This window comes from Calidris pugnax, unplaced genomic scaffold (genome assembly GCF_001431845.1).
Source record: "Calidris pugnax isolate Ruff unplaced genomic scaffold, ASM143184v1 scaffold24, whole genome shotgun sequence".
Lineage (NCBI taxonomy): Eukaryota > Metazoa > Chordata > Aves > Charadriiformes > Scolopacidae > Calidris > Calidris pugnax.
Genome location: NW_015090922.1, coordinates 1,165,035 through 1,190,022, shown reverse-complemented (window position 1 = coordinate 1,190,022; position 24,988 = coordinate 1,165,035). Strand labels below are relative to the sequence as shown.

At 45.5% G+C, this 24,988-nt stretch overlaps 2 protein-coding genes across 2 annotated transcripts in view; one reads left to right on the top strand and one right to left on the bottom strand.

Annotated features, from left to right (window-relative positions):
- Nucleotides 1–18,629, top strand: part of XDH (xanthine dehydrogenase) — a 53,539-nt gene extending 34,910 nt beyond the window's left edge. The window contains exons 22-37 of the mRNA XM_014950930.1: nt 788–912; nt 1,347–1,480; nt 2,960–3,047; nt 4,190–4,276; nt 4,773–4,964; nt 5,454–5,599; nt 6,166–6,247; nt 6,790–6,885; nt 7,584–7,712; nt 8,992–9,066; nt 9,916–9,968; nt 11,145–11,259; nt 11,928–11,993; nt 13,683–13,871; nt 15,370–15,537; nt 16,489–18,629. Of these exons, the coding sequence (XP_014806416.1) occupies nt 788–912; nt 1,347–1,480; nt 2,960–3,047; nt 4,190–4,276; nt 4,773–4,964; nt 5,454–5,599; nt 6,166–6,247; nt 6,790–6,885; nt 7,584–7,712; nt 8,992–9,066; nt 9,916–9,968; nt 11,145–11,259; nt 11,928–11,993; nt 13,683–13,871; nt 15,370–15,537; nt 16,489–16,539 (1,796 nt within the window). The 3' untranslated portion in view covers nt 16,540–18,629. The remainder of the gene's footprint in view (nt 1–787; nt 913–1,346; nt 1,481–2,959; nt 3,048–4,189; nt 4,277–4,772; nt 4,965–5,453; nt 5,600–6,165; nt 6,248–6,789; nt 6,886–7,583; nt 7,713–8,991; nt 9,067–9,915; nt 9,969–11,144; nt 11,260–11,927; nt 11,994–13,682; nt 13,872–15,369; nt 15,538–16,488) is intronic.
- A 2,093-nt stretch (nt 18,630–20,722) lies between these two features.
- LOC106893007 (carbohydrate sulfotransferase 9-like) lies at nt 20,723–24,764 on the bottom strand. The gene is made up of 2 exons (XM_014950596.1): nt 24,665–24,764; nt 20,723–22,651 (listed from the first exon to the last, which is right to left on the bottom strand). The coding sequence occupies exons 1-2, from the start codon at nt 24,762–24,764 to the stop codon at nt 21,840–21,842; spliced, it is 912 nt and encodes a 303-aa protein (XP_014806082.1). The 3' UTR covers nt 20,723–21,839.
- Nucleotides 24,765–24,988: the final 224 nt, after the last annotated feature.

The window sequence follows — 24,988 nt, the reverse complement described above, 5'->3', positions numbered from 1 at the left end:
CAATACTGTGTGAATGCCAGACCAGCCCCTTGAGGAGACAAGAGAAAGGCCCCTGCTACGTACCAGAGTAGGCATTGCCTCATGCAAATGTCCATTTCTCACTGAAGTACCTAATGAAGACAGAATGAAAAGGAAGAGAGGAACAGCATTTTGAGAACTGCTCTGAATATTAATTTTCATGGCAGCTGAATAGACCAGGGCCATGACTGAGAAAGGAGGTAGATTCTCGCATTTAATAGTGTGTAACATGACAAGAAATTGTACCCTCAGTGCTGCCAGGTAAGATGTCCTGGGAGAGAGGCAGAAGCAGGGACAGAGAGTTGATTCCAAGTTAGATCTTAAGGCATTTTGGGTTTCTATTTTTGTTCCTCTGTTTCAAAGTCTGTAACCTTGTATTTGATCTGCTCAGCTAGACTAGTCCTGATTTATTTTTAGCCTTCATCTCAGTGAAGTGTTATCAGGGCAGTCTGAAGGGCACCAAACACTGCATTTTAAGGGATGCTGGATCAATGGAACAGTGTGCAGTCTTATTTTTGAAATGGCAGCCACTTGTGTTTTGGACTAGAGATTTCTAGAAAGTGGAGGGATGGGGTGTGTCTGGGTTTTTTTTGTGGGTTTAGTGTTTTTAAAATGTTGAACCAGCTTTGGATATCCAGTGTTGGGCAGCACAAAGGGTTGTGATTTAACACATGTCAAAAGGGCAGTAACTTGCAGGCAGCAAATGATGGGAGATACCTTATAACAGCAGGGACATTCTATCTTTGGGGCATTTCTTTCAATTTTCTAGGAGAGATGTACCTTGGTGGGCAGGAGCATTTCTATCTGGAAACTCACTGTACTTTGGCTGTGCCAAAGGGCGAAGATGGTGAGATGGAGCTCTTTGTGTCAACCCAAAACCCAATGAAGACACAGGTACTGTCTCATTTACATGCTACCTAATTTATTTCTCAGTTTCAGACTAGATAAATGGCTATTGGCCCCATGGGTTGTCTTTGGCCTGTTTACTGGCTCACCAGGACTGTCCAAAGGTCTTGTAATAAAGTGAAGAGAACGGACAGAGTGGTACAGACATCTGCTGTGCTAAATGAGACCTATGTCTTGGTAACCTCATCTCATGTCAGTCTCTTCCTGGGTCTGGTGCTGTCTGCTGAAGTACTGTGTGCCTTCACACCCTCAGAGTTGAACTACTGGGTTTATTGGTTCCAATTGCATCAAATCCAATTGCAAGACCAGTAGGACCTGCATTGTACGCTATTTCAATGGCTGCAGAAAGGCAATGTGTTGGTATCTAGTTCTTAACACCAGCTCAGCTCTGTTACGTGTTGTGCCGCTCTGTTTTCCTTTAGGAGTTTACTGCTAATGCACTGGGAGTCCCTTCAAATCGGATTGTGGTTCGAGTGAAGAGAATGGGAGGAGGATTTGGAGGCAAAGAGACTAGGAATACTATTTTGACAACTGCAGTGGCTGTCGCAGCCTTCAAGTAGGTTTGGGGGTGGGGAACAGGGCTTTTTCCTTTCGGACTGTTCTTGTCTTCTTCTTTCTAAAGTACCATTTGCACTGGAACACTTCCAAAACTCTTCATGTCTTGTCACTGTACAGCTTTCTAGCAAGCCTCGGGTTTCCTAAAGGAAGTGTCTAATGGGCTCTTAGCAGGTAGGAGGAGTTGAACCTGCTTAGAGGGGCTAAGCTTATATGGGAATGTCAGCTTTTAATAGGAAAGGGGGGAAAAAACCCTTACTCTCCTGTTCCTTTGGTACTCTCTAAAAACTCTTCTATCTCAAATTATCTGCCTCTTCACCCCAAGCCCTTCCAAAATCCAGCACTAACCATGGCTGTTGTTTTGTATAGTAGACGTAGGAGAGTCTCTTCCTTGCTCAAAGCTCTACTACACCAGCCTTAAACCACTGTTTCTCTGCTCCTGTGCAAACTCTCTCTTTGGATTTTTCCCTAGGAAGGGTGGCAGGCCACTAAGCAGAAATCCATGATTTTCAAACCCATAAAAGCTCAGGGAATGAACCTAGACTGTAACCATTTGTGAACCGTAGATTGGAAATGTGCTTCTGGGTTCTGTAGGTTTGATACGGGCTCATCTTTAGCTGTGAAAATTTCTGTGGTTGTGAGTGAACGTGGTCTGAGATGACATTTTTGCACTGGGTGTAACACTGCCCTTCCCAATACTGCCCTTGTGGATGTGGATGCACCCTGCTGGCAGTGCTAGATGGATGTTGCAACACACCAGCAATTTGATAAAATACCTTTGAAAAAGAACAGCCAAAATGAAGCTCCTGTACTTAAAACAGCCTTATCTTTCTTGTTCTGAACAAACTACCTGCTTTCTGTAATTAATCAGTAATGCATGTGCATTTTTTCCCTTTCCTTTATCTCTGCCAGCCAAACCACTGTTTTTATATACCAGAGGTTATGAAATAATGTCTGTGGCATTCCCTAGATATTTTTACAACCCAAAGAAGAGGCACTGGGAAGGCAGAATTGTTAGAAAATGAAAAAGAGCTCCTCCTCTCCTCCTTGTTTTCCTCCTTAGATAATAAATAAGCAAATAAACAAGCTCAAATTGAAGGCTAGTCAGTACTTTACTTAGCATTATTATATAATTCATCTGGCATCCTCTCTTGCAAAGCCAAGAGAGGGCCTTGAGAAATAGTTTAGAAAACAATGATTGCTAAGTTATTAACATCTGTCTCTGTAAGAAACTCTCCTTCTTTTTAATATAAGAGTCTCTGCAACAGTTTTCATGAGCTGGCTCCAGCCTCTAAGATCTTGATTATTTTTTACTCAATCTTGGTATTTTCTTAAGAGGAAGATATATAAACAAAATAGTTTACCCCTAACTCCCAAATGTCACTTTGGAAACAGTGCTCGCTAAGAAGAGGAGAGTCTTGGTCTGTAGGAGCTGTATTGTGCATTTCAGGCTTTGCATGATAAATGTTTCCTTTAACAGAACTGGCTGCCCAGTAAGGTGCATGCTTGATCGAGATGAGGACATGCTGATAAGTGGTGGGAGACACCCATTCCTGGGAAGGTACAAGGTATGCACACATGTGAAATGAGTGCGTGTTGTCTCAGTGTTGTCACCTGAAATACCAGAGAGTAGTAAGATGCTGTGAAAAAATTGCTGCTCTGGTGGTTTTGCTGCTGATCTGCCCTACTCCAAATGGATCAGGTCAGTGTTGTGGTTTGGACCAGACTGGTTACCCCTAACTCCCAAATGTCACTTTGGAAACAGTGCTCGCTAAGTAGTTTACCCCTAACTCCCAAATGTCACTTTGGAAAGACAGTGCTCACTTTTTAAAAAGAGGAGAGTCTTGGTCTGTAGGAGCTGTATTGTGTATTTCAGGCTTTGCATGATAAATGTTTCCTTTAACAGAACTGGCTGCCCAGTAAGGTGCATGCTTGATCGAGATGAGGACATGCTGATAAGTGGTGGGAGACACCCATTCCTGGGAAGGTACAAGGTATGCACACATGTGAAATGAGTGCGCGTTGTCTCAGTGTTGTCACCTGAAATACCAGAGAGTAGTAAGATGCTGTGAAAAAATTGCTGCTCTGGTTGTTTTGCTGCTGATTTGCCCCACTCCAAATGGATCAGGTCAGTGTTGTGGTTTGGACCGGACTGGTCACTGAGATGAACAACAGATGCTCTCCCCCACCTCTGAGGAGAGGAGGGAGAGAGAGAAGGAGACTGATGAGTTTGGGTTATAGAGTTTTTCCTGTTAAAGTCCTGCAGAAGTTCTTTTGTCTTGGATGTTTCCATACCACGGCATAAATACTTCCTTCTTCATGGAAGCAAGACTTTGCCCTTGTTGATAATCACATTGCTCTTGGATGCCCCCCCCCCTTTGTTTATAGCATTGTACTACTGTTTGTTTTGTTAACTTCTGTTCCTCTTCAGTGCTCATCCAACTGCTGCTGCTTTTCAAAGCAAATACTTGTTAAGGAAGGTGTGGCTGTGACAGGTGGCCAGCACTTATTTCAGAAGGGTTCTCTGGAGCAAGATTAAGATGGAAACATGGACCCTTTACCAGGAAGCTTCCTTAGTTGCAGCCTCTGCTTGTCCTACAGCAGAGGACAGTGAGCCTTTTTGCCTGTAGGGGTCTATTCAGGTTTTGGAAGAAAGCACAAAACAGAACATTTTGTAGAAAAGGGATTACTGAGGACACTCTCTTGGCAGGTTGGTTTCATGAAGAATGGAAGAGTGAAGAGCCTGGAGGTGTCATACTACAGCAATGGGGGCAACTCTGTGGATCTCTCTTATGGTGTAAGTAAAATTTTCTGGTAGCTAACGAGCCAGAAAACATTTCCCTATGCAACCTTTTGCTCTGACTTCAGAAAATTGCTACCTGCAGCACTGCTTGCACACCCTACTCTCTGACATGACTGAAAACAGAGCTTGATAGGCTTTTGGAGCTTCTACAGCTGCTCTCTGAGCCAACTGACCTGTCTTGACATGTGCTATGTAATACTTATTGCTGCTGTAATAACTTGGATTAAGCAAAAAGGTCAGGAAAGTTTGCTTTGCATTGCAGAGCTGTGATGGGGAACTTGTTGCACAATGCAAGATGGCTGATAGTTCCCCAGCTTTGGGGAAAGTTAGTTCCTTGGAATAAGAAACATTCGAGTCAATAGGTTGATTGTGGGCAGAGTGCCTAAATCAACAAGCTCGTTAACGACTGGCTAAAGCTAACATAGGGTTCACAAGCTTTAGGGGCAAGAATGTAAAACGTATCCCCCTCCGTTCCTTCTCTCTTCACCAGGTTATAGACAGAGCCCTGTTACATTTGGATAACTCCTACAACATCCCCAACGTCAGCAGCGTGGGCTTTGTTTGCAAGACCAACTTGCCTTCCAACACAGCCTTCCGTGGCTTCGGAGGGCCCCAAGGAATGATGATTGCTGAGTGCTGGATGAGCGACGTTGCTCGGAAGTGTGGCCTGCCACCTGAGGAGGTACAGAGCCACGGACACGTTTCAGGGCGGTGCTGCCTTTCAATGAGCCATGACAACTGGGCACAACCACAGGAAACAATTAAGCATACAAACTTTTGCTTTGTTTTTGCTAAGCCCTTAGCAGGATCTCAAACTTCCTGTAGGACAACCACATTACGTATTTTCCGCTTCATTAAGTTCCCTCAGTAGCCTCAATTATGTAACAACTGCTTTGAGGATATATATTCCAAAAAAAGTCCGAAGGCACTTCTAGTAAGTTGAAGTTCTTACTAATAATGTACTTAAGTCCCAGTCTGTCTTGAAAATTCCTAGTCTAAATATCTTAGTCCTCGATTTTCCATAAATAGATATATATCTGTTAATTCTGTTGTTCTGTAGATTAAGCAGAGGAGTAAAACTAGGAACCAGCATTCTTTTGATGCCATCCATTAAAAAGACCTCGTCTGAAGCATTAAACTTGGCATGTCCTTTATATTTCTCTTTGGGAAGGTGCGGAAGCTCAATCTATATAATGAAGGAGACCTGACTCATTTTAACCAAAAACTGGAGGGATTTACCCTACAAAGATGCTGGGATGAATGTCTGTCGAGCTCTAGCTATCATGCCAGGAAGAAACTAATTGAAGAATTCAACAAGTAGGTGTTTTGGAGATGTCTTTTTACTGGATATATCTGTTGCCTACTTAACTTCTGAAATTCCCTTAACTGTGAAAGTTAAAAACTGTAAACCCATATATTTGCAGAGTGACTTCTAAAAATTTCTCTTTTTGAAATTCCTTCAGGCTGGCTGTGGAAAGAAACCTCTATCAGTGGCCTGGTAGTGTAGATAGGGCAGGAACCAGACTTGGCATGATGTGGTTTTGTAGGAGGAGGTGGGTCTGTTGAGTCTAGCTAGACTTTTCAGATGGCTATCAAGGCTTTCCACTGCCTTACAGTCTTTTTCAGTTGGTTTGTATATTCAACTGAATAGTTAGTAGTACAGACAATTGCTTCTATAATGCCTGGGGGAGCATCTTCAGTTTGGATTTCTTCTTGTTGGGACCCATAAAAAAAAAAGTCTTTCGTAAAAATTACTGATTAACTCAGTCTATATTGCATTCAGGTATGTAATTTCTGGTTTTATATCCAAGCTGTCAGAGGGAAGCATAGTATTGAGTTGTGGTGAAAGCCACATGAGTATACAATGCTCTCTCTCCCTGCAGGCAGAATCGCTGGAAGAAGAGAGGGATGTGCATTATTCCTACCAAATTTGGCATCAGCTTCACTGTCCCATTTCTGAACCAGGTCCGTAAGTGTCATCCATCTTTTCAGGAAAGAAGCAGGCCCTCCTCCATTTGTACCAAACTAGAGCTTTTCAGAGAAGTACTAAATCAGTTAAGAAAGAGCACACGCTTTTCAAACCAAAATGAGCAACACAACAGTTACCAGTTTATACTGTCAAAAAGATGCCACCATGGAGATAAGCTTTCATGGTGTTGTGTTGTGCTAGTTTCCCTGCCTTTTCTTTCTTCCTCTTTAGTTGTAACTTGATGGATTGTCAGTGGTGTTAGTTCAGGTGAAGGGTGCCTTTCTGTTTCACAGGGTTTGGGTTACTACACTTGCTTTCTGAGCTGAAAATACTGGCTGAGGTTTTCCATTGGAACTTCTAGCGAGTTGGTGACACTAAACCAAATTCACCTCAGATGCAAACTAGTGGCTTTAATTATGTTGAAGAACAACATCGATCTAGTTCCAGATTCATTCTCTCTGTAGTTTGCAACTGAAGTCTGCCAAGTACTTCACTAGCTCAATTATGATGACTTTTGGGTTAATGTCCCCTTTTATAGGCTGGAGCTCTGGTCCATGTGTACACAGATGGCTCTGTGTTACTTACACACGGTGGGACTGAGATGGGTCAAGGACTTCACACCAAAATGATCCAGGTACTGATGAGTTTGAACTTAACCAAATAAGACATTATTTTTATTCTATAGCATTGCCTCAGACACTTCCTCTATGTGCATATGTAAAGTAACAAATCATGACTAATTCCTGTTTCAGCAGCAGTCCTCAATCTCGAGGGTGTTATTACAATTGAGTACAAGAATTAGAATCTTCATCATCTTAACTCGTATTATGTAGATAATGCAGGTTACGCTCACAATCTAGCTTCTCTGGCAATTTCCTTTCATCCCATAAAACTACAGTTTACAGATATTTTATGCAAAAATTAGTCATACTGCAAACATGTTTATCTCTGTGTACTAACGCCTTTATAGTTAAAAAGGCCTAAGGGAGCAGCACTGCTTTGGAAGGGAAATGAAAGGGAAATCTAATGGGGCTCTTTATCCTCTCATTCTTAAAACTGTTGAGAGCAGAATTCAGTCTCACAATAGTGAGGTGCATACCTGTCATTGTGGCAACTGTGTACCTGTGTGTGCTTGCACACAGGCAGTCAGTGAAGGGCAAATTTAACAATGTTCTCCCAAGCTCTCAGTTACCCAATGAACCGAATCTTCAAGAAAACTGAAGTTCAGGATGGGAGAGGGGAGAGGTTGCGGTGTGGACCCCAGCAGTAAGCAATGAATGATAATGCTCACGTAGAAGGGCTGCTTACCAATTGCTTCCCTTTGCTCTGCAGGTCGCTAGCAGGTCACTGGGAATTCCCACCTCCAAAATTTTCATCAGCGAGACCAGCACAAACACTGTCCCAAATACCTCCCCCACAGCCGCCTCCGTCAGCGCTGACATCAATGGAATGGCCGTCCATGTATGGAAGCTGAGTTGTTTCAACTAGTGGGTGATAAGCTGGGATTCCAGAACATGAAAAGGGTGTAAATGTGTATTTATCTATTGCTTAAGGAAAACATAGTCATCAAAAGGCAATTTCAGGCTAAGGATACCTCATAACTTCTTTACCTGCTATAACGACAGGTGGTGTGAGATGATGAGGTTTTTTTGATGATGTTTTTTTTTTTCAAGTTGTTCGACGACATCAATGGAATGGCCGTCCATGTATGGAAGCTGAGTTGTTTCAACTAGTGGGTGATAAGCTGGGATTCCAGAACATGAAAAGGGTGTAAATGTGTATTTATCTATTGCTTAAGGAAAACATAGTCATCAAAAGGCAATTTCAGGCTAAGGATACCTCATAACTTCTTTACCTGCTATAACGACAGGCGGTGTGAGATGATGAGGTTTTTTTGATGATGTTTTTTTTTTTCAAGTTGTTCGAAACTCTCCTTCAGTCCTTTTGTAGTTCTGAAATGGAGTGTCTGTGATTTCTCAAAATGGACAGAACAAACCATCTATTTAAATAGCTACCTTCTTAGAAATTTATGTGGCCTCATCTATAACAAATGTATTGTGCTGCAAATATCAGTAGCAGATGGTTTGTGGGCTGTGCTCCAGAACCAAAGTCCCCCAAGTGTAGATATATTTAGAGAAACATCCTTTTGCAGCAAGGGCATGGTCATGACTGTCACCGACATGGTGGAGTTCCTGATGCATCTATTTGCAGGGTATGTGGCTTTTCCATCGAAAAGAGGAATTTAGCCTCATATTTTTACTTCACAGGTTACACTTTGCCTTTTCTTTAAACCTGAGAATGACCGGTACTGTTTACATTCTCTGCACAGCTTGTCTGAGTAGGTGGAATAGAATATTATTAGCAAGAATATAATATTTTTTTTTCAGTGTTATGGAATCATCTTGCTAGATATGCTCAGGTGTCCTGCTATGACTGGGTACCGTATAAATGGGTGGACTTCTGATATTTTGTGTCATGATCTGGCAAGTTCTGTGCTGTATTTGGGATTCCCTTCTGCTATCAGCACAGCCAATCTGTTTTAAAATCCTTCTCAGTCAATGTTTCTTCCTATATAGCAAGATATCTGTTAGTGAACTTTGTTCCTTTTTATGATATGCCAAAGTCCTAAAGGCACTATTGATTTAAACAAAAGGCTCTTTGAAATTCTTAGAGGGCTTTTAATACTATAAGCTAACTTTTCAAATCTTAAAACACTGCTTCTTTCCCCCTTTGTTTTTAGAGTGCGTGTCAGACTATCTTAAAAAGACTGGAGCCGATCAAACAGTCTAATCCCAAAGGATCCTGGGAAGACTGGGTAAGCTGTTTGTATCTGTCGCCAGACAAGTGGGCATTGTCAGAGATTGTTTTAATTGGCAAACCCTGCAAGTAGGTATATCCTTCAGGCCTTCTGTGTCCCACGACGAAAGATTTGAGCAAAGACAGTGAAACAGAAATCTGGCAAGGGACGTAAACAAAGCTTGCAAGAAGTCATCCCCAAAACATCGGTTTTGACTTTAATACTGAGATTTCTCCAGATCCTGGGTCTTGCCTATGACAAATAAAAGTCTTGAGTGCTTAGATATATCTTTGTAGATGGGCTACAGTCCTGGCCTGGAGGAAAACTGATTTGGAGTGAAGGGATTCTGTGATAAAGACAACTCTTTGTTGAACTGCCATCTACCTCCTTTCGTGCTCCTTGGCTGCAATATCTCTCTACCTCCAATAGCAAGAGATTGGTGTGCTGTAAGGCTCTCAGCCCATTTTTGGACCCAATCTGCTCTTTTCCTGAGAGGAGCTTTGACTTTTGTGATCTGGAAGTCAGCATAGGATTTCCCTCGCCTTGACTGAAGTCAAGATGATTGTCAGTTTAACCTTTGTCTCTGAGGTGGAAAGTCTAACCCATAGCTGAGACTGAACAAACAAGAGCAAGCCTTATCCCATTGCCAACGGTCAAGTTCTGCCCCTGGTAGCTGCTGATGGGACTATTTTGGGGAAGCAGCTGCATCGCGATGTTTCCCTTGGCACTGATGGTGCTGGGTGGCACGATGGCTGTCTGTCACTTGGCACCTTCTATTCATGCTCCCCTGGAAATGTGTTTTGGGTAGCTATTTTGCAGGAACTGGTTGGACAATTACTGTTTTCAAACTTTTGTTCACTTTCCCAGATTAAAACTGCTTATGAGAGCTGTGTCAGCCTGTCAGCCACTGGGTTTTATAGGTGAGTGAGTATTCATCCTCTAGAGGTGTGATTGCATTCAGGGAAATTCTGGGAGGATTTACAGCCCCTGTCCCTCTGCCTCTGCTCTAACTTAGGGCTGCATGCCCTCTCCTATCTTGAAATGTTAACGCTTTCCTTGTTGGAGAGAATAGGTTCCTGATGGAGCACAGCTCTTGGGGCCGGGTTCAGAACTCCTATAAATCTGAAATAACTCTAACTTGATTCTAGCTGACCTAGGTCTGAGGAGGCATAAATGAAATCGGAGCTTTGCCTGGGGCTCTGCTTTGTGTCAGCCTCGTGACTTTGTGTTGCACTAGAAAAAAGGGGCAGGGGTTGTCCTTGAGGGCAAAGCTACTTACGACAGTTGGCTGGAGCACTGTCCTGTCTGTCATGGCATAAGCAGATACCCGGTGTTTTCAATTTCATTCTCCCACTTTAAACTCTTGCTGGTTCGTGTGCAGTTCTGAAATGAGACACTTTTTAAAGTCAGATTTACTGCTGGAGGAAAACAGAGATCCATCATCTTTGAGGCAGAGGGGTTGACATAAAAAACTAAACACTGTGTTGAGAAGAGCCTGTTTAGGACTAAAATACAATATGAGCTCATTTCTGCTGCATCTCTGAAATGTGTTTTTTCTCCTAACTAAGCAACTGTCAGTATTTTAATAAATCAGTTTTCAGATAAAGTATAACTAGCCAGATAGAAAGTTTGCCATGAACTGTGCTTAAAATCAGTTCCTAGCTTAATCCAGTTTCTGGTTCAATTTAGCCATGCTCTGAAATTTCATGACCTCCAAGAAATGTTCAACTGCACCCTAAAAGCAAAAGATATGCCATTGCATTGGTGGGAATGACTTCATAACAGTCATCACAAGCCCTGAGATTCACGGGAAAAGAAAGGTCATAACAGTCATCACAAGCCCTGAGATTCATGGGAAAAGAAAAAAAAGATGGCTAAAATAGTTTGACAGTTTCAGTCAGGTTTTGGGATACAGGGCAGCTTTAGCGGGTTTCTATTTCTCTATTTCTATGGTTGTTTACAATTTTCATTTCTGCGTGGGCTTGACGGAAGGGATGAAACAAAAGTGAATAAGGATTTTGATAAGTTGCTATGTGTTTACGTTCATTGTGCCTGCTCGTGGCATGAAACATGGTTTTGTTTTCCTTTGTATCAAGAATTCCTGACGTTGGCTATAACTTTGAAAAGAACGAAGGGAAACCGTTCAACTACTTCAGTTACGGCGTTGCCTGCTCTGAGGTTGAGATAGACTGCCTGACGGGTGACCACAAGGTGAGGGGGTCAGCAGGGGGACAGCCCCATGTGCTCAGGTGAAGGAAACACTCACGGGGAGTTAGAACAAACACTGGGTGTCAGCCTGTTCCCAGCTCTGCCATTGGTCTGGTGTGACCTTCAGTAAATTTCTTAACTCCTCTGTTCCACAGTGCAACAATCCGTAAAGCACAATAAAACGATAATTATCTACCTTGCGGGGATATTAGGAGGCTTAATGAATGATTGCAAAAGTTATTGGATTTGCTTAAGTGAGAGATAGCAGCACTGTGTTAGCACAAAAGAACGAAAACATACTGGAATTGAGTTAATCATTAAAAATAGCACTGAAGACTTTCAGAAAGAAATAAAAAATAATTAAAAAAAACCCCTGTCATCAGAATCTGACCTAGTTGGTTATGCCCAGGGACAGAGCATGGATGCTGGCAGCTTGGAACTCATATAAATTGGGTCCATTGGGCCTCTGGGGGAAGCTGCAGTGAGTTCCTTTGATTTACTGTAGGAATGAACTGAGATTAAAAGTCAATATGAAGAGTTGAGCTGGGAGAGATTGTTGAACACTGGCCAGGCGTGGGTCACGGTTGGATACGTTACTCCTCCTCGTACAAGACTATGGTGTACCAGGTTCCATGCTGTGTGCTGATTTATTCTTTATTGCTGTCTTCCAGAACATTCGCACAGACATTGTTATGGATGTTGGTACCAGTCTGAACCCAGCCATAGATATAGGGCAGGTAAGTGAAATAATGTTGCTATTCACACCATGTTGAAGTGCTCACCATACTCTCAGGCTTTTCTAGATGAGCCATTATCCCTCTCCAGGTTGAGACTTTGCAAACTGAGCATTTTAAACTTGGATACCTAGTGGGGTGTTTTAGGCTGGCTATGAAAACCAGTTTGGCCTACACTTAACTATGCAATAGGCCTAGAATTATACAGGCAAATATCCTGTTGTTTGGTTTGGGTTTTTTTGCTTTGGATATTAAGACTACAGGCTGTTCCCCTTTCAGCATCTTCCTTGCTTAAGGAATGAATCCAGAAAATACGGTATTATCTGATGGAATAACCTCACCCCAGACTTAGTTTCTACAATGTGGCATGAGAGACTAAATACCACACCTGATTTTTATACTCCTATCTGTCAATACCAAGCCCTGTTAAATTCAGTCAAAAGTCTTCAGTGAATAAAGAGTTAGGGTAGTAGATTCTACGCTCCAGCTACTGCTGTGTAGGGATCTCAGTATGAAGTTGGACTCAGCTTGCAAATTCCTTGGGCAAGGACAAGCTTAGTGCCATATTTTGTGCAGTAATAATCACAATTATACCTCTCAGCAAATAAAGGTAATAAACACAGGGTTGTTTGATATACCAAGAGATGAACCGTTAGATATTTGCACGTGCTCATCCAGCTCCCTTGCTGACTCTACATGTTGATATAGTGTAACTCCAGTGAAACTGCTGCAGGTTTACAGGAGAGCATGAGTTGCAGACTTCTGCTATGGTTAAAATGAAACTTCTTTTAAAGCAACATGGTTTTTTTTTCTGAAAGAGACTTTTTTTTTTTAAGTGTCCAAGGGGAGCAGGAGCCTTTTGGTCTTTGCAGCCTGTCAGTTTGTGTCCCTGAGTAAAGAGAGAGGCTATATGGAGAGATCTCAGTTTCCTGTGAGCTTCCATAAGTAGCTGCAGGAACACAAGCACACACAGCTGGGTTAATGAGTGTTTGTGCCACATCTTTAGGGTGGGCTGCCTGTCGGATCTTTCTGTGGGCACAGAGAGCAGAGCTGCTTCATGTAGGGTTGTTCAAGCGCATCCTCTATTCATATCTGCTCCCCTTCTTTTTATGTATTTATTTATTTTTTCTTCTAAAATTCACAGTAGAAAAATTATGCAAATAAGTCTTTAGTACTTGAATGGATATGAGTGTGTTTTCTCAGGTGTCTGTGCTGCTGACCTGAGAATACACAATACTGAGGAAAACTTTCATACTGAAATAGAAAGCGTAAAATAGTTTGTCTTCAGATGTATTGTCTTCAGTCCTTTTAATCTTCTTGTTCTTTGAATTATCAGCAAGTACAACTCATTCAGTGTTAATCTGCCTGTGAAGGAATCGATATTTTGGCATTGATTTGTCTTTTTCCCCCCCCTTTACTTCATCAGAAAATTCCTGTCCTGCCCTTACAGCGTATCTGTTTGGGTGTGTTTGTAAATCACAGCCACCTCTATATGGGAAGGTGGGAGTTGAGCAGAGGTGCCGAGCTGGACTCAGCAGAAGGGACAAGGGTTTAGGGATGAAAAGTGGGAAGCTAGTCAGGAGGGGAGGGCTGCAAACTCTGGTGGAAATCATCACTGTTTGTTCTTGTGGCAGGGAAGAACAACAGAAAGAAAAAAAAAAAAAAAGTAACCTTGTTTGGATGTGTTTGTAGATTGAAGGAGCGTTTGTCCAAGGCCTTGGGCTCTTCACCATGGAGGAACTGCGCTATTCTCCTGAAGGGAACTTGTACACTCGAGGGCCTGGGATGTACAAAATCCCAGCGTTTGGAGACATCCCAACAGAGTTCTACGTGTCTCTTCTCCGTGACTGTCCAAACAGCAAGGCGGTGTATTCGTCCAAGGTATGCCTGCCAGATCTGCAGCCTCTTACTGCTCTATCGTTCTATGAAGCTGAGTGTGATAAAATAATGAGGCATGTGTCTAAATAGTTAATCTTATTATGCTGGCTTTATTCGGGGGTCAGGATGGTCTCCCATTCCTTACCAGAAATACATATACTATCCTTTATAGTTAGGAAGAACTGAAATAACCTGCACGTTGCTGCCCTGGTTGTCCATTAGAGAGAACTGAAGTGGCTTGACTGTGCCAGTTCTGCTCTAACAGAGGCTGCCAGCCTCACCCTGCCTATCAGCTCGCTGGTGGCCCTTCCCTGGCACCAGAGCCACCACTGCAGATAACATTTCCAGCAGTGTCACTCCCCCAGATCTCATACACCAAGATTATTATTAATCCACGTGCCCTTCAGCTGTTTCCAGTGCAGTCAGTGCTGGTCTCTGCAGTTCGTGAGGGCAGCACAGAGCAGGGCTGGATGTACAGCATCAATGAATTTGCTTTACTTATGGTTTAATGGAGCATTTAGAGAGGCCACCCAGAATCCTGATGTGTATATGCCTGGCATGGCTCCTTACTGTTTCCCTTGTCCTTTCCATCCATCCGTCCACCGAAGCACCTTTATCAATGAGAAGTATTTGGGTGATTAGTGCTGATGGCACCCAGAATCCTGATGTGTATATGCCTGGCGTGGCTCCTTACTGTCTCCCTTGTCCTCTCCATCCATCCGTCCACTGAAACACCTTTATCAATGAGGAGAACAATTTGGGTGATTAGTGCTGAAGACAGAATGAAGAAAAAAGGGGCTGGCAGGGACCTCAGTACTAGATAATTCTTGAGTGATGGAGTGTCATGCTCTCTGCTGAGACAACTCACCAGTGCCTCATCTGAATTCCCTTTCCTGCAGGTTTAGCGCCATCCAAAAGGTAGTGGGAATGGGTTAAGTTCCTTTCTCCCCGGCAGAATGAAGAAAAAAGGGGCTGGCAGGGACCTCAGTACTAGATAATTCTTGAGTGATGGAGTGTCATGCTCTCTGCTGAGACAACTCACCAGTGCCTCATCTGAATTCCCTTTCCTGCAGGTTTAGCGCCATCCAAAAGGTAGTGGGAATGGGTTAAGTTCCTTTCTCCCCTTTAACAGCCTTGCCATGTTAGAACGCTTATGTTTTCCTACTTTCTCTTCATTAAGTGGACTAGGGGTTGTTTTAGCTTAGTCTTTCCTCACTGATGACACCTGTCAGACTGGAGGCGCTTTAGCTTGATGTTTCCTCACTGCTCACATCTCATAGACTGAGGTTCACATCTGGAAGGCAAGGGGCTGTTTTGGCTTGGTTTTCCCCTTCCTGATCCCATCTGGGAGACTGAGAAGTTATAAAGAAGGAATGAGGAAAGAGAACTATTCCTGATTGTCACGTAGGGCTTGGGCATCTTTCTTTTAGCCTTATTATGCTTTCTGGTGCCAGGACTGGTTTTGGGCTGCAAGCCTCACTCTTGCTTTTGTCCTGTCTAGGCTGTGGGAGAGCCACCTTTGTTCCTGTCTGCCTCAGTGTTTTATGCCATTAAAGATGCCATCTACGCAGCGAGAAAGGAGTCTGGCCTGACTGAACCATTCAGGCTGGACAGCCCTGCCACCCCAGAGAGGATCCGCAATGCTTGTGTGGACACCTTCACCAAAATGGTAACAACTTCTGGTTTCACAGTCTGCTCCTTGGCCAGCCTAGACCACATGGAGTCAGTGTGCTGGTCACGGTGGCCCAGGTCTGTGATTAGGACAGGATGTGGCCCTACTTAAGCAGCTGGTGTTTATTTTGTGGGTATTATCCTCCACTTATTGTGCCACCAAATGAGAGTTGAATCCACAGACCAGCATTCCCAGGGCTCCCATTGTAGGAAGGGCTGCCATAAAGTACGACTGAAGCTGCGGTTCATCCCTCCATCCTCCAGGTGCTGTTTGTAGAACAAGTGTACTGACTTCTTGTCCTGATCCTCCTGACCATCATCTCTTAGGGGATCACCACCACTAATGTATCTTGCAGTTCCACTCTGTGGTTTAAGAGTGTCTCTCAAGGAGGGAGGGAGAGGAAAGTATTCCTGAGGGCGCTCACTTCTGCTGAATGTTGTGATCACAGGAGCCTCCTTAGAGGCTGTGGGCAGGACATGAAGTGCAGGATTTAACCCTGTCACTGTCACCTCCTCTGTCAGTGTGTAAAAGGGCTGCAGAGGAGTGGGTCCCTGCGCAGAGCCCTGCTGATTCCTCTGGCTCTGAAAACACAACTGTGTTTTCATTGGTTTAAACCCCACTGTGGTTAACAGCAAAACCTGGGTATCTTAGTCCTTCTCACCCAATGCTTTCATCGCTCTTTGGGGAGAGGAGCTCAGAAATGGCTTTGAGAACTTGCACAAAGTGTTGATCATTGGGCCTTCACCCAGAGCCAGGCACAGCCCCTAATAGAAGTGCCATGAGAGAGACATCTCTGTGTTTTGAAAGACTGGGACATGAGCTTGGACCTTCAACAGTACAAAGTCGCCTACCTCAATGGGAGCAGAGTGGGCTGTGCCAAACCCAGGCCAGGACCCTCATTTGTTGCTGCTGTTGCTAATTTTTTTTCTATTATTTTTCTCTTTACAGTGCCCTTCTGCTGAGCCAGGCACCTTTAAGCCATGGTGTGTGCGTGTGTGAAAGTGAAGTCTGAGGAGCAAAATCTCCTCATGAAACTGACCTTACAACAGAGGGACCATAAGGCAGTAGGACTATAATGGAAAAAACAATAATATCTGTGTTCATGTGGCTCATCCACTGATTCATGGAGCTTTCACATTTAATTGTCCAATCATTGTTTTCTCTAGGAGAGGGAATTGCTGCCAGATTATAGCTGTGATGCAAATTCAAATGAAGAGTAAGCGGAAGGTGATGTTATCAAGGTGTAATTGAAAAATCCTACACGTTTCATTTAAAATTGCTGCAAGGATGGGAGACATGCTTATCACCGGCCAATGTGAAATGGCAGAGTGGTTGGTGGTTGTTTTTCTTCCTACTGTGGGGAAAAGATGGATCACCTTGTGATGCTCTGCCAAGAAACACCTAAATGCATTGAACCCAAGCAGTCCTCTAGCTGAGATGGGGGAAGGCATGAGAGGCACTGAGGGCTGGACCCTGTTGTGTCCCCTCTGCACACAAAGCAGGGTGTGCACTAGAGGAAGATGGAGAGGAATTTTGATGTTAGCTAATGATGATGGTCTTACCTACGTAACAAAAGCAATTCGGAGGAAAACACTAAAATGTGACCAATAGCTGATTTTTCCTAAGTAAAATGAGGATTGCTTTGTCAACACTGGGGCTTTAATGAATTAGTTCCCATGACACCTTGTCTTTTCTGATTAAAGACAAAAACTAGAGATACCAAAAGGACTTCCAGCAAGATGCCGATTCATTTGACGTGCTCAACCTTTTTATCTCTGTACCTCCGCATCTTTCCTCAATCTTTTAAATAGGAGAGGACATCTGAGAAACGACCTTGGAGTAATGGAGGAAGTTACTCCTCTTTGTTCCTGAGGCAATTTATACCAGCCCAGGCATGGGATGAGGCTGGGACAGACACAGCGGGGGATTAGTGAGCTCTGGGTGCCCTCTGGGGTCAATCCCTTGCTACGGCCCAACCTTCTTTTCAAGTCAACTCTTAGTTTTGCTGAATGTAAGAGAATGGGTACGTTTTGCTACAGGGACTGCTTGTCTGAAAAACGTGCTGACTGTGTGATGACCTCATGCCTTTTGAGTTCAATGCATTTTTCGTGTTGGATTTAACGCTGGGCATCCTTCTTCATGGGTTCTGTCACTGTCAGTTTTAACAGCTGTAGCATCGTGTTATCTGTAGATGATGGCAGCCACATACTGTACCTGCTCATCATGTGCAAACTTTTATCTATTTCTCTGGCCCACAGCTTCATGAAAATGTCCTTTTTCTGTTTCTGCACTCCTAGGGCCATCAAAAAAAAAAATGGTGCAAGAGGATGTAACTCCATTGCCTTATATAAAATTTTGCTCACGTGCATCCTGCTTAAAATCGGCCTCCATCTTAGGACTTAACAATGTACGCACAGTTTGAAATATTTTTTAAAGCACTCCAGGGCATATAGTTTGGAAATGTGTAGATTTATTCCTCAGCTTAAAATGCTGTAGTTCTACCAGCTGGAAAAAGGGCATTTGTATACGTGAGTTGCAGAGAGTATTTTGTGCCTGCTGGGCTTGCTGTGTAATTGTTTCATTAATTGAAATATGATATTGGTGTTTCTGAAGCTCTGAGGTACTGGCAACAACACATTTTTGTTTTCTCCTGGAAGCTGGCAATGCGTAAAAAAAATCTCTTAGAGAAGAAAATGTGATTATTTGTGTGCAAGGACAGCTGTTGGAGCCTGTGTATTCCTGTTTTTGAATGTGGAGAAAGGGATACAAAATACAAAGTAAGGTGGATGGGTGTCAGCACTGTTCCTGTGGGATTCGGCCTCATGGGATCACCGGACACGCTCATTCAAGCCAGGCTGAGACATGCAAAGGGAACACCACGGGTGTTATTAGGGAACACCACGGGTGTTATTAGGGAACACGGGGAGCTGTGGGTGGAGAGCGTGATACCAAGGAGCTCTCAGCATCGTCTCAGGGGAATGCCACCAGCGTTCACAAGAGGCTGCTCCCTCTGAGAGCCCTGGGACATGAGGGGATGCCGGTGACGGGATGAGCAAATGCTCTTTATCCCCTGTCCTTCTGGGAGCACCTTTTTCCACCAGCATTCACAAGGGGCTTCTCCCTCTGAGAGCCCTGGGACATGAGGGGATGCCGGTGACGGGATGAGCAAATGCTCTTTATCCCCTGTGCTTCTGGGAGCACCTTTTTCATCATTTCAGAACGGGTTTGCGGTGCCTCAGAGAGCCTGTGACTGCCTGGCCAGGTGAAGTGTTTTTAAACTAAGTTTGTCAAGTCTCTCTTTTGTTATTTGCTTTGTACATTAATTTGATGTGTCCTTGCCAAGTTGTGTGTATCTGCAGTGGTCAGAGCAGGCTGGTTCAGTGCAGACCTTAGCCTGTGGAGCCATTTTTGCTGCAGCATCAGGGATCCAGTGTTCCCCAGGTACCAGCCCTTGCCCTCAAGCCCACCTCACCCCAGTTCAGAGCCCTCTTATTCCCCTTGCACAGCCACTGGCTCATGGAAGGAGGAAACATCTTCCTCTGGGCGGGGGGCGGGGGGTACACTGGAATTGAACGTAGATGATATCAAACACCTGAGGGGAACAGGAGGGAGTAATGAGGGTGTAAAATTTGGGTTACAAAGTAATTACAGAAGCTGGTTTGGAGGGCATAGGGAATAAAATTTGGGTTACAAAGTAATTACAGAAACTGGTTTTGAGGGTGTAGGGAAAAAAAGGAAGCTTAGAGACTGACAGGAATTTACAGAGAGATCAACATCTCATTTTCAAGGCCAGGTTGGATGGGGCTTTGAGCAACCTGGTCTAGTGGGAGGTGTCCCTGCCCATGGCAGGGGGTTGGAACTCCATGATCTTTAAGGTCCCTTCCAAACCAAACCATTCTGTGATAATACCTGGGACAGGGAGCCTGAGGAACATGAAGCTGAGATTTTCATTTCACCCCTCTGTGCCTTAACATTTCATACATTGCTCTCCCATGGAACAAAGTGCCAGACGCCTCAGGGAAGGGCTGGGAGGAGGAGATGATGCTGCTAATATAGTGTAGCCTGACTTTAAACATGATCTGAACTACCAAGCTGCCTGAGAACAGCTCTCCTGCTCCAGTCCCGCTCCACGAGACGCTGCGTCAGGTCTCTTCACGCACATCTTGCTGTTTGGGGTTTCAGCTTGCGATGGCTGAAGAAGGCAAAGCTACTGATGAAGAGAAAAATGTTCCCTTCCTAGTGCTTTTCAGTGACATCCGGCATGGATGCGTGGCCCTAACTTCATCTAGAATTGGAGATTTGCCGCTTCTGTCCTTGGAGAACTGTGTCCTCAGAAGAGGAACTACGCCATCTTGCTAAACTGTGAAGTATTACGCACAATAACAGCACTTCAGTTAATAAATTTGCTGTAGAAACTGTGAAGTATTACGCACAATAACAGCATAAATTTGCTGTAGCTGGATATTTTCTGGATATTTTGTGGGAGGGTGAAAGGAGGCCACCTGATCTCCTGTCTTAATGCTATTAATCACATGTCCCTTGATGAGAGAGGGAGGCCCAGTTTTCGTTAATAGTTTAGGTCAGTTCTAATCAATGTCTTTCGCTGCTGTTCTTTAATGAGCATTGTCAAATCGGCATCTCCGTCACACGAATGGATGCAGAATTCTCTGTGAATGTCACAACATTGCAAAATAAAGCTAAAAAATATTCTCTAAGCTAGTGTGTTTTGGTAGAAGTCGCATGATTTGAAAGCTGGACAATTTGGCTCGCCCTTGGTGTTTGGCAAGGATGGACCCTTCCCAGAGGCTGTGAGGCAGATCGACTCAGTGGCCAAGGTTGGGAGAGGACAGGTGGTTGCTCCACGCTACCAGACAGACACACCAGGTCGAGGGAGCTGAATTCTGCCCCTCTGCTCTGGTGAGACCCCACCTGGAATAGTGTGTCCAGCTCTGGAGTCCTCAAGGCGGGAAGGACATGGACCTGTTGGAATGGGTCCAGTGGAGGGCCACGAGGATGATCAGAGGGCTGGAGCACCTCTCCTGTGAAGAGAGGCTGAGAGAGCTGGGGTTGTTCAGCCTGGAGAAGAGAAGGCTCCAGGGAGACCTTAGAGCTCCTTCCAGTCCCTAAAGGGGCTACAGGAGAGATGGGGAGGGACTCTTGATCAGGGACGGGAGACATAGGATGAGGGGGAACAGTTTTAATCTGTAAGAGGGGAAATCTAGATGAGATCTCAGGAAGAAATTTTTCACACTGAAGGTGGTGAGACACTGGAACAGGTTGCCCAGAGAAGCTGTGGCTGCCCCATCCCTGGAGGTGTTCAAGGCCAGGCTGGATGGGGCTTGGAGCAACCTGGTCTGGTGGGAGGTGTCCCTGCCCATGGCAGGGGGTTGGAACTGGATGATCTTTAAGGTTCCTTCCAACTAAAACCGTTCTATGATTTTAGCCACCTCTACTGAGCCCACTCACTGCTGGGACAAGGTGGAAGGCTGCCTGGCTGCATGATGTTGCTGGTACCTGGTCAAGACCGCCATATACTCGTGAGTATGGGTGAAAGCTGGACTTTGGCCATTTGAGTCAGCTTCTAAAGGGGGGAACTTCACTCAGAACTTGCAAATGGAGCCAAGCATCATGGCACATCCCTGGGGCTGTCTTTAGGAGATGTGTGGTCGTAAAACAGGAGCAGTTCGTTCAGAACAGATACGACCAAAAGATGGGCCAGGCCTTCTTGGAGCATGAAGGATTGGAAGCATCACCGGTGGTTGCCTGTGAGGGTCTGCCAGCCTGTGTCATATCTCACCTACTTGTGCAGAGTGGACAGACATCAGGAAGCATGCTGCTTTGGGGGGGTTCTTCTGTCTTTGTGGGGAGGTTTGTCACGAAGAAGCCATTGCCAAACCTCTTGGCTCCAAAGACAGCCCAGATTATGAAAAGGCAGCACGTGTGAGGGTGCCAGAGTGGTTTGCAGTGGGTCCAACCCAACCTCCCCCAAAACGCTAGGTCTGCTGAGAGCCATTTACCCCATCACAGTTCCATTCATGCCATTTCCCAAGCCCCAACACCACACGTGTCTCTAGCACCCACTCCTGCAGTATTTAAATGTTCTTCAGCCACGTGAAGAGCCTTGGTACCCCATACCTGGCAGAAGTCTGTCTCAGCTCCCTGATGTGCCTTCTGGAGCTGTGACATGGATGAGTGCAACATGAAGCTGTGGAACAAGGGTCTGCCCGTGACCCAGCTGGTATCTTGAAGAACTTTGCATTTGGATTAATGCTCTCCAAAAAAAAAGAGTCCAGCCTGGGTTATTTCTCCCACGTCTTTGGGGTGCTGAGGAGGCCCGTCAGCAAACTGCTAGAAAACGGGAAAGCAGAAAGGTCCCAGCGGTAGAAATGAGACAGTTGCTGCTTCTGCTGGAGGGACAGCTCGCTGAACATCTGCTCCGATAACCAGCTGTAGGTCCACTGCACCTTGCTGTCGGTGAACTCAGGGAGGAGGTTGTCTGCCGGCAGCCCGGCTCGCCGCAGCAGATGACTCAGCTCCTGCCTGAGGAACCCAAATACCACCACGTAGTCATACTGGATGAGACAGGGCCGGCAGAGGCTGACGAGGGGTTTCCAAGTCACGCTGGCGTTGTGCTGTCCACTGGCTAAAACGTCCTGAACGAAGCTGCTGAAGGAAGGGCTGCTTCCCATGCCCTGCATGAAGGTGGAGATCAGCCTCTGGAAGGGGTCCCTGACAAACAGCACTTTGGTGTAGGACTCCAACATGGCCTCGATCTCCGTCAGGTTGAACTCACTCAGCTGCCTCTCTGGAACGTGCTGATGAGGGTAGGGAAGCGGCAACGTCACGTTTTTCTTCTCCTCTAGTTCCTTCAGAAGCTGCTGCCATTCCTCTGTCCCTGTTGAGGGCACTTGGCAGTAGAGGAGGTCCAGCTTGGTGCTTACCCTCAAGCTCGAAAGGAGGTGGGCTCTCTCCTCCCGGCTCCTTGGCAGCGTGGTGACTTTGCCTGACTGGCGACAGAAAGCTCTCAGTCTCTTCTTCCTGAGCTGCTGAAGGTGAAGGAAGGTGTCCAACGTCAAAGTGAAGCTCTCCTCCGCCTTGGGGACCAGGTCACCTGTGAAACACCATTTGGAGATGGGGGTGAGGAAAGCCCATAGTGGACCCCTGCCCTGAGTGAGCAGCACAGCACAGGGTGCTGTGGCAAAGCTTTTCTCCAGTTGTTCCAGGGTGGAAAGGATGTAGGGTGAACCAAGAAGATGGGTAGGAGAGGGGAGACCAGCCCTGCCTGGCGAAGAACTTGGTTTTGCTGGGAAATGGGTCTCAGTTCCTCTGAGAGTGTGAGCACATGGACACCCAGACCCACTTTCCCCAGACTGCCCTCTTTGAGCACTGATCTTGACCATAGCTTTGTGCCGCGGACCCTGTTCTCCACTAAATCCTAATATTTTTGCTTTTAACTCCTCACTTTTGACCCAGCTTAACTGAGGTGGGCTTACCAAAGAGCGTCAGGAATAGTCTGGGAGATGGAGGGGGTCCGTCAAAGTGAAGCCCTCCTCTGCTTTGGGGACCAGGTCACCTGTGAAACGCCATTTGGAGATGGGGGTGAGGAAAGCCCATAGTGGACCCCTGCCCTGAGTGAGCAGCACAGCACAGGGTGCTGTGGCAAAGCTTTTCTCCAGTTGTTCCAGGGTGGAAAGGATGTAGGGTGAACCAAGAAGATGGGTAGGAGAGGGGAGACCAGCCCTGCCTGGCGAAGAACTTGGTTTTGCTGCGAAATGGGTCTCAGTTCCTCTGAGAGTGTGAGCACATGGACACCCAGACCCACTTTCCCCAGACTGCCCTCTTTGAGCACTGATCTTGACCATAGCTTTGTGCCGCGGACCCTGTTCTCCACTAAATCCTAATATTTTTGCTTTTAACTCCTCACTTTTGACCCAGCTTAACTGAGGTGGGCTTACCAAAGAACATCAGAAATAGTCTGGGAGATGGAGGGGGTTGTAAATTGGTTTGTAGCTACAAATACACACCCCCCTGCAGACCCTTTTGCATCTGGTTAATTGGTTAACATCAGTTCTCAGAGAGATGTGAAAGCAAGAGGTTATTCTTAATGGCTGAGGGTGGTTTAGCAATCCAAGTGACGTAACTTCTTGCATCACTTCCATAAGTAAATTTTTTCGCCTGTAGATAAAAGGGAAAAAGCAAATACAAAGCAAAAAGCAAATAGAAGCGAGAAGACAGCAAAGCAGCTATAAAAGGCAAAGGCAAATGAAAAGAGTCTCTGAAAGTCAGTTTAATTTCTCAAATCTCCGTTTTGCTTCTTACTTTTATCTTCTTCTGATGTGAAGGGGTTTGAACGCAGAGGATGAATGCCTGCCTGGTTATTTTATTTTTTATATATATATTTTTTTTTTTTTGGCAGAGGCACGTGTCTGCCTCATCTGCTCAGCGCAGGCACTTGGCAGCCCTAGGGAGACACTGAATTTGATGGTTTCTCCCAAGTCCTTGGGAAGTTAAACGTTTCCCACTCATCCAGGGAAGAGAAACGCAGTTAAAATGAGGAAAAGTAACACAAGAAAGACACGCAGCCGGTTCCTGAAGCAGCCCTGTGCTGCTCCTCCACTCACTCAGCCCCAGACCAACAACTTCTGCAAAATCTCACCACGAGAGGAAAAGTAACACAAGAAAGACACGCAGCTGGTTCCTGAAGCAGCCCCGGACCAACAACTTCTGCAAAATCTCACCGCAGTTTTGCCCTGGATTGACCAGGACTGGAGGGATGCATTTTTTAGGCAAAAGAGGCATTAATCACCAGTGCCCCTGCTCCCTCCTGCCTCCCCCACAACATCTCACCCTTCCCAGCAAAGGTTTTAGGAGTTACCTCCTGCAGTCTCACACCTGGGTTTCCCCACCACACCTGAGACCAATGACCTCGCTAAGGACATCAAGCTGCAGGGCTCCAGCTTACCCTGCCCCTAGGGCTGTGTAAATGTGGTTTTTTTGCACACCCTGGGTGGCAAATCCCACCGAGAACCTAAAAATAAAAAGCTATACTTCATTCCTCCCACGGTACAGACGCAGAAGAACCTCTGCTCAGCCACACAGAACCTCTGTGGTGCCCAGGCCTTACCTTCTCGGCCGGTGGCTGGGCTCTGGAGAAGCAACCTCCAGCTGAGGAAGGTGGCGATGGCCAGGGCGGCCGAGATGAGGAGACGGGGAAGGAACCGCATTTCCCGGGTGCTGCTGCGGCGCTGGGAGCCGGACGCCGTCCCGTCGGCAGGTGGGGACCCGCGGGGAGGTGTTGGGGAACCTCCCGTGTTTATTTAAGAAGAAACACACCCAGAGCGGGGTTAAAGCACTTGGTTGGGCAGTAGCTGGGCCAGGGGCAGGGAAACGGCCGGAGGCACAAAAGGTGCCTCCTGCTCCGTGTTTACAGTGGGAACTTTTGAGGCAA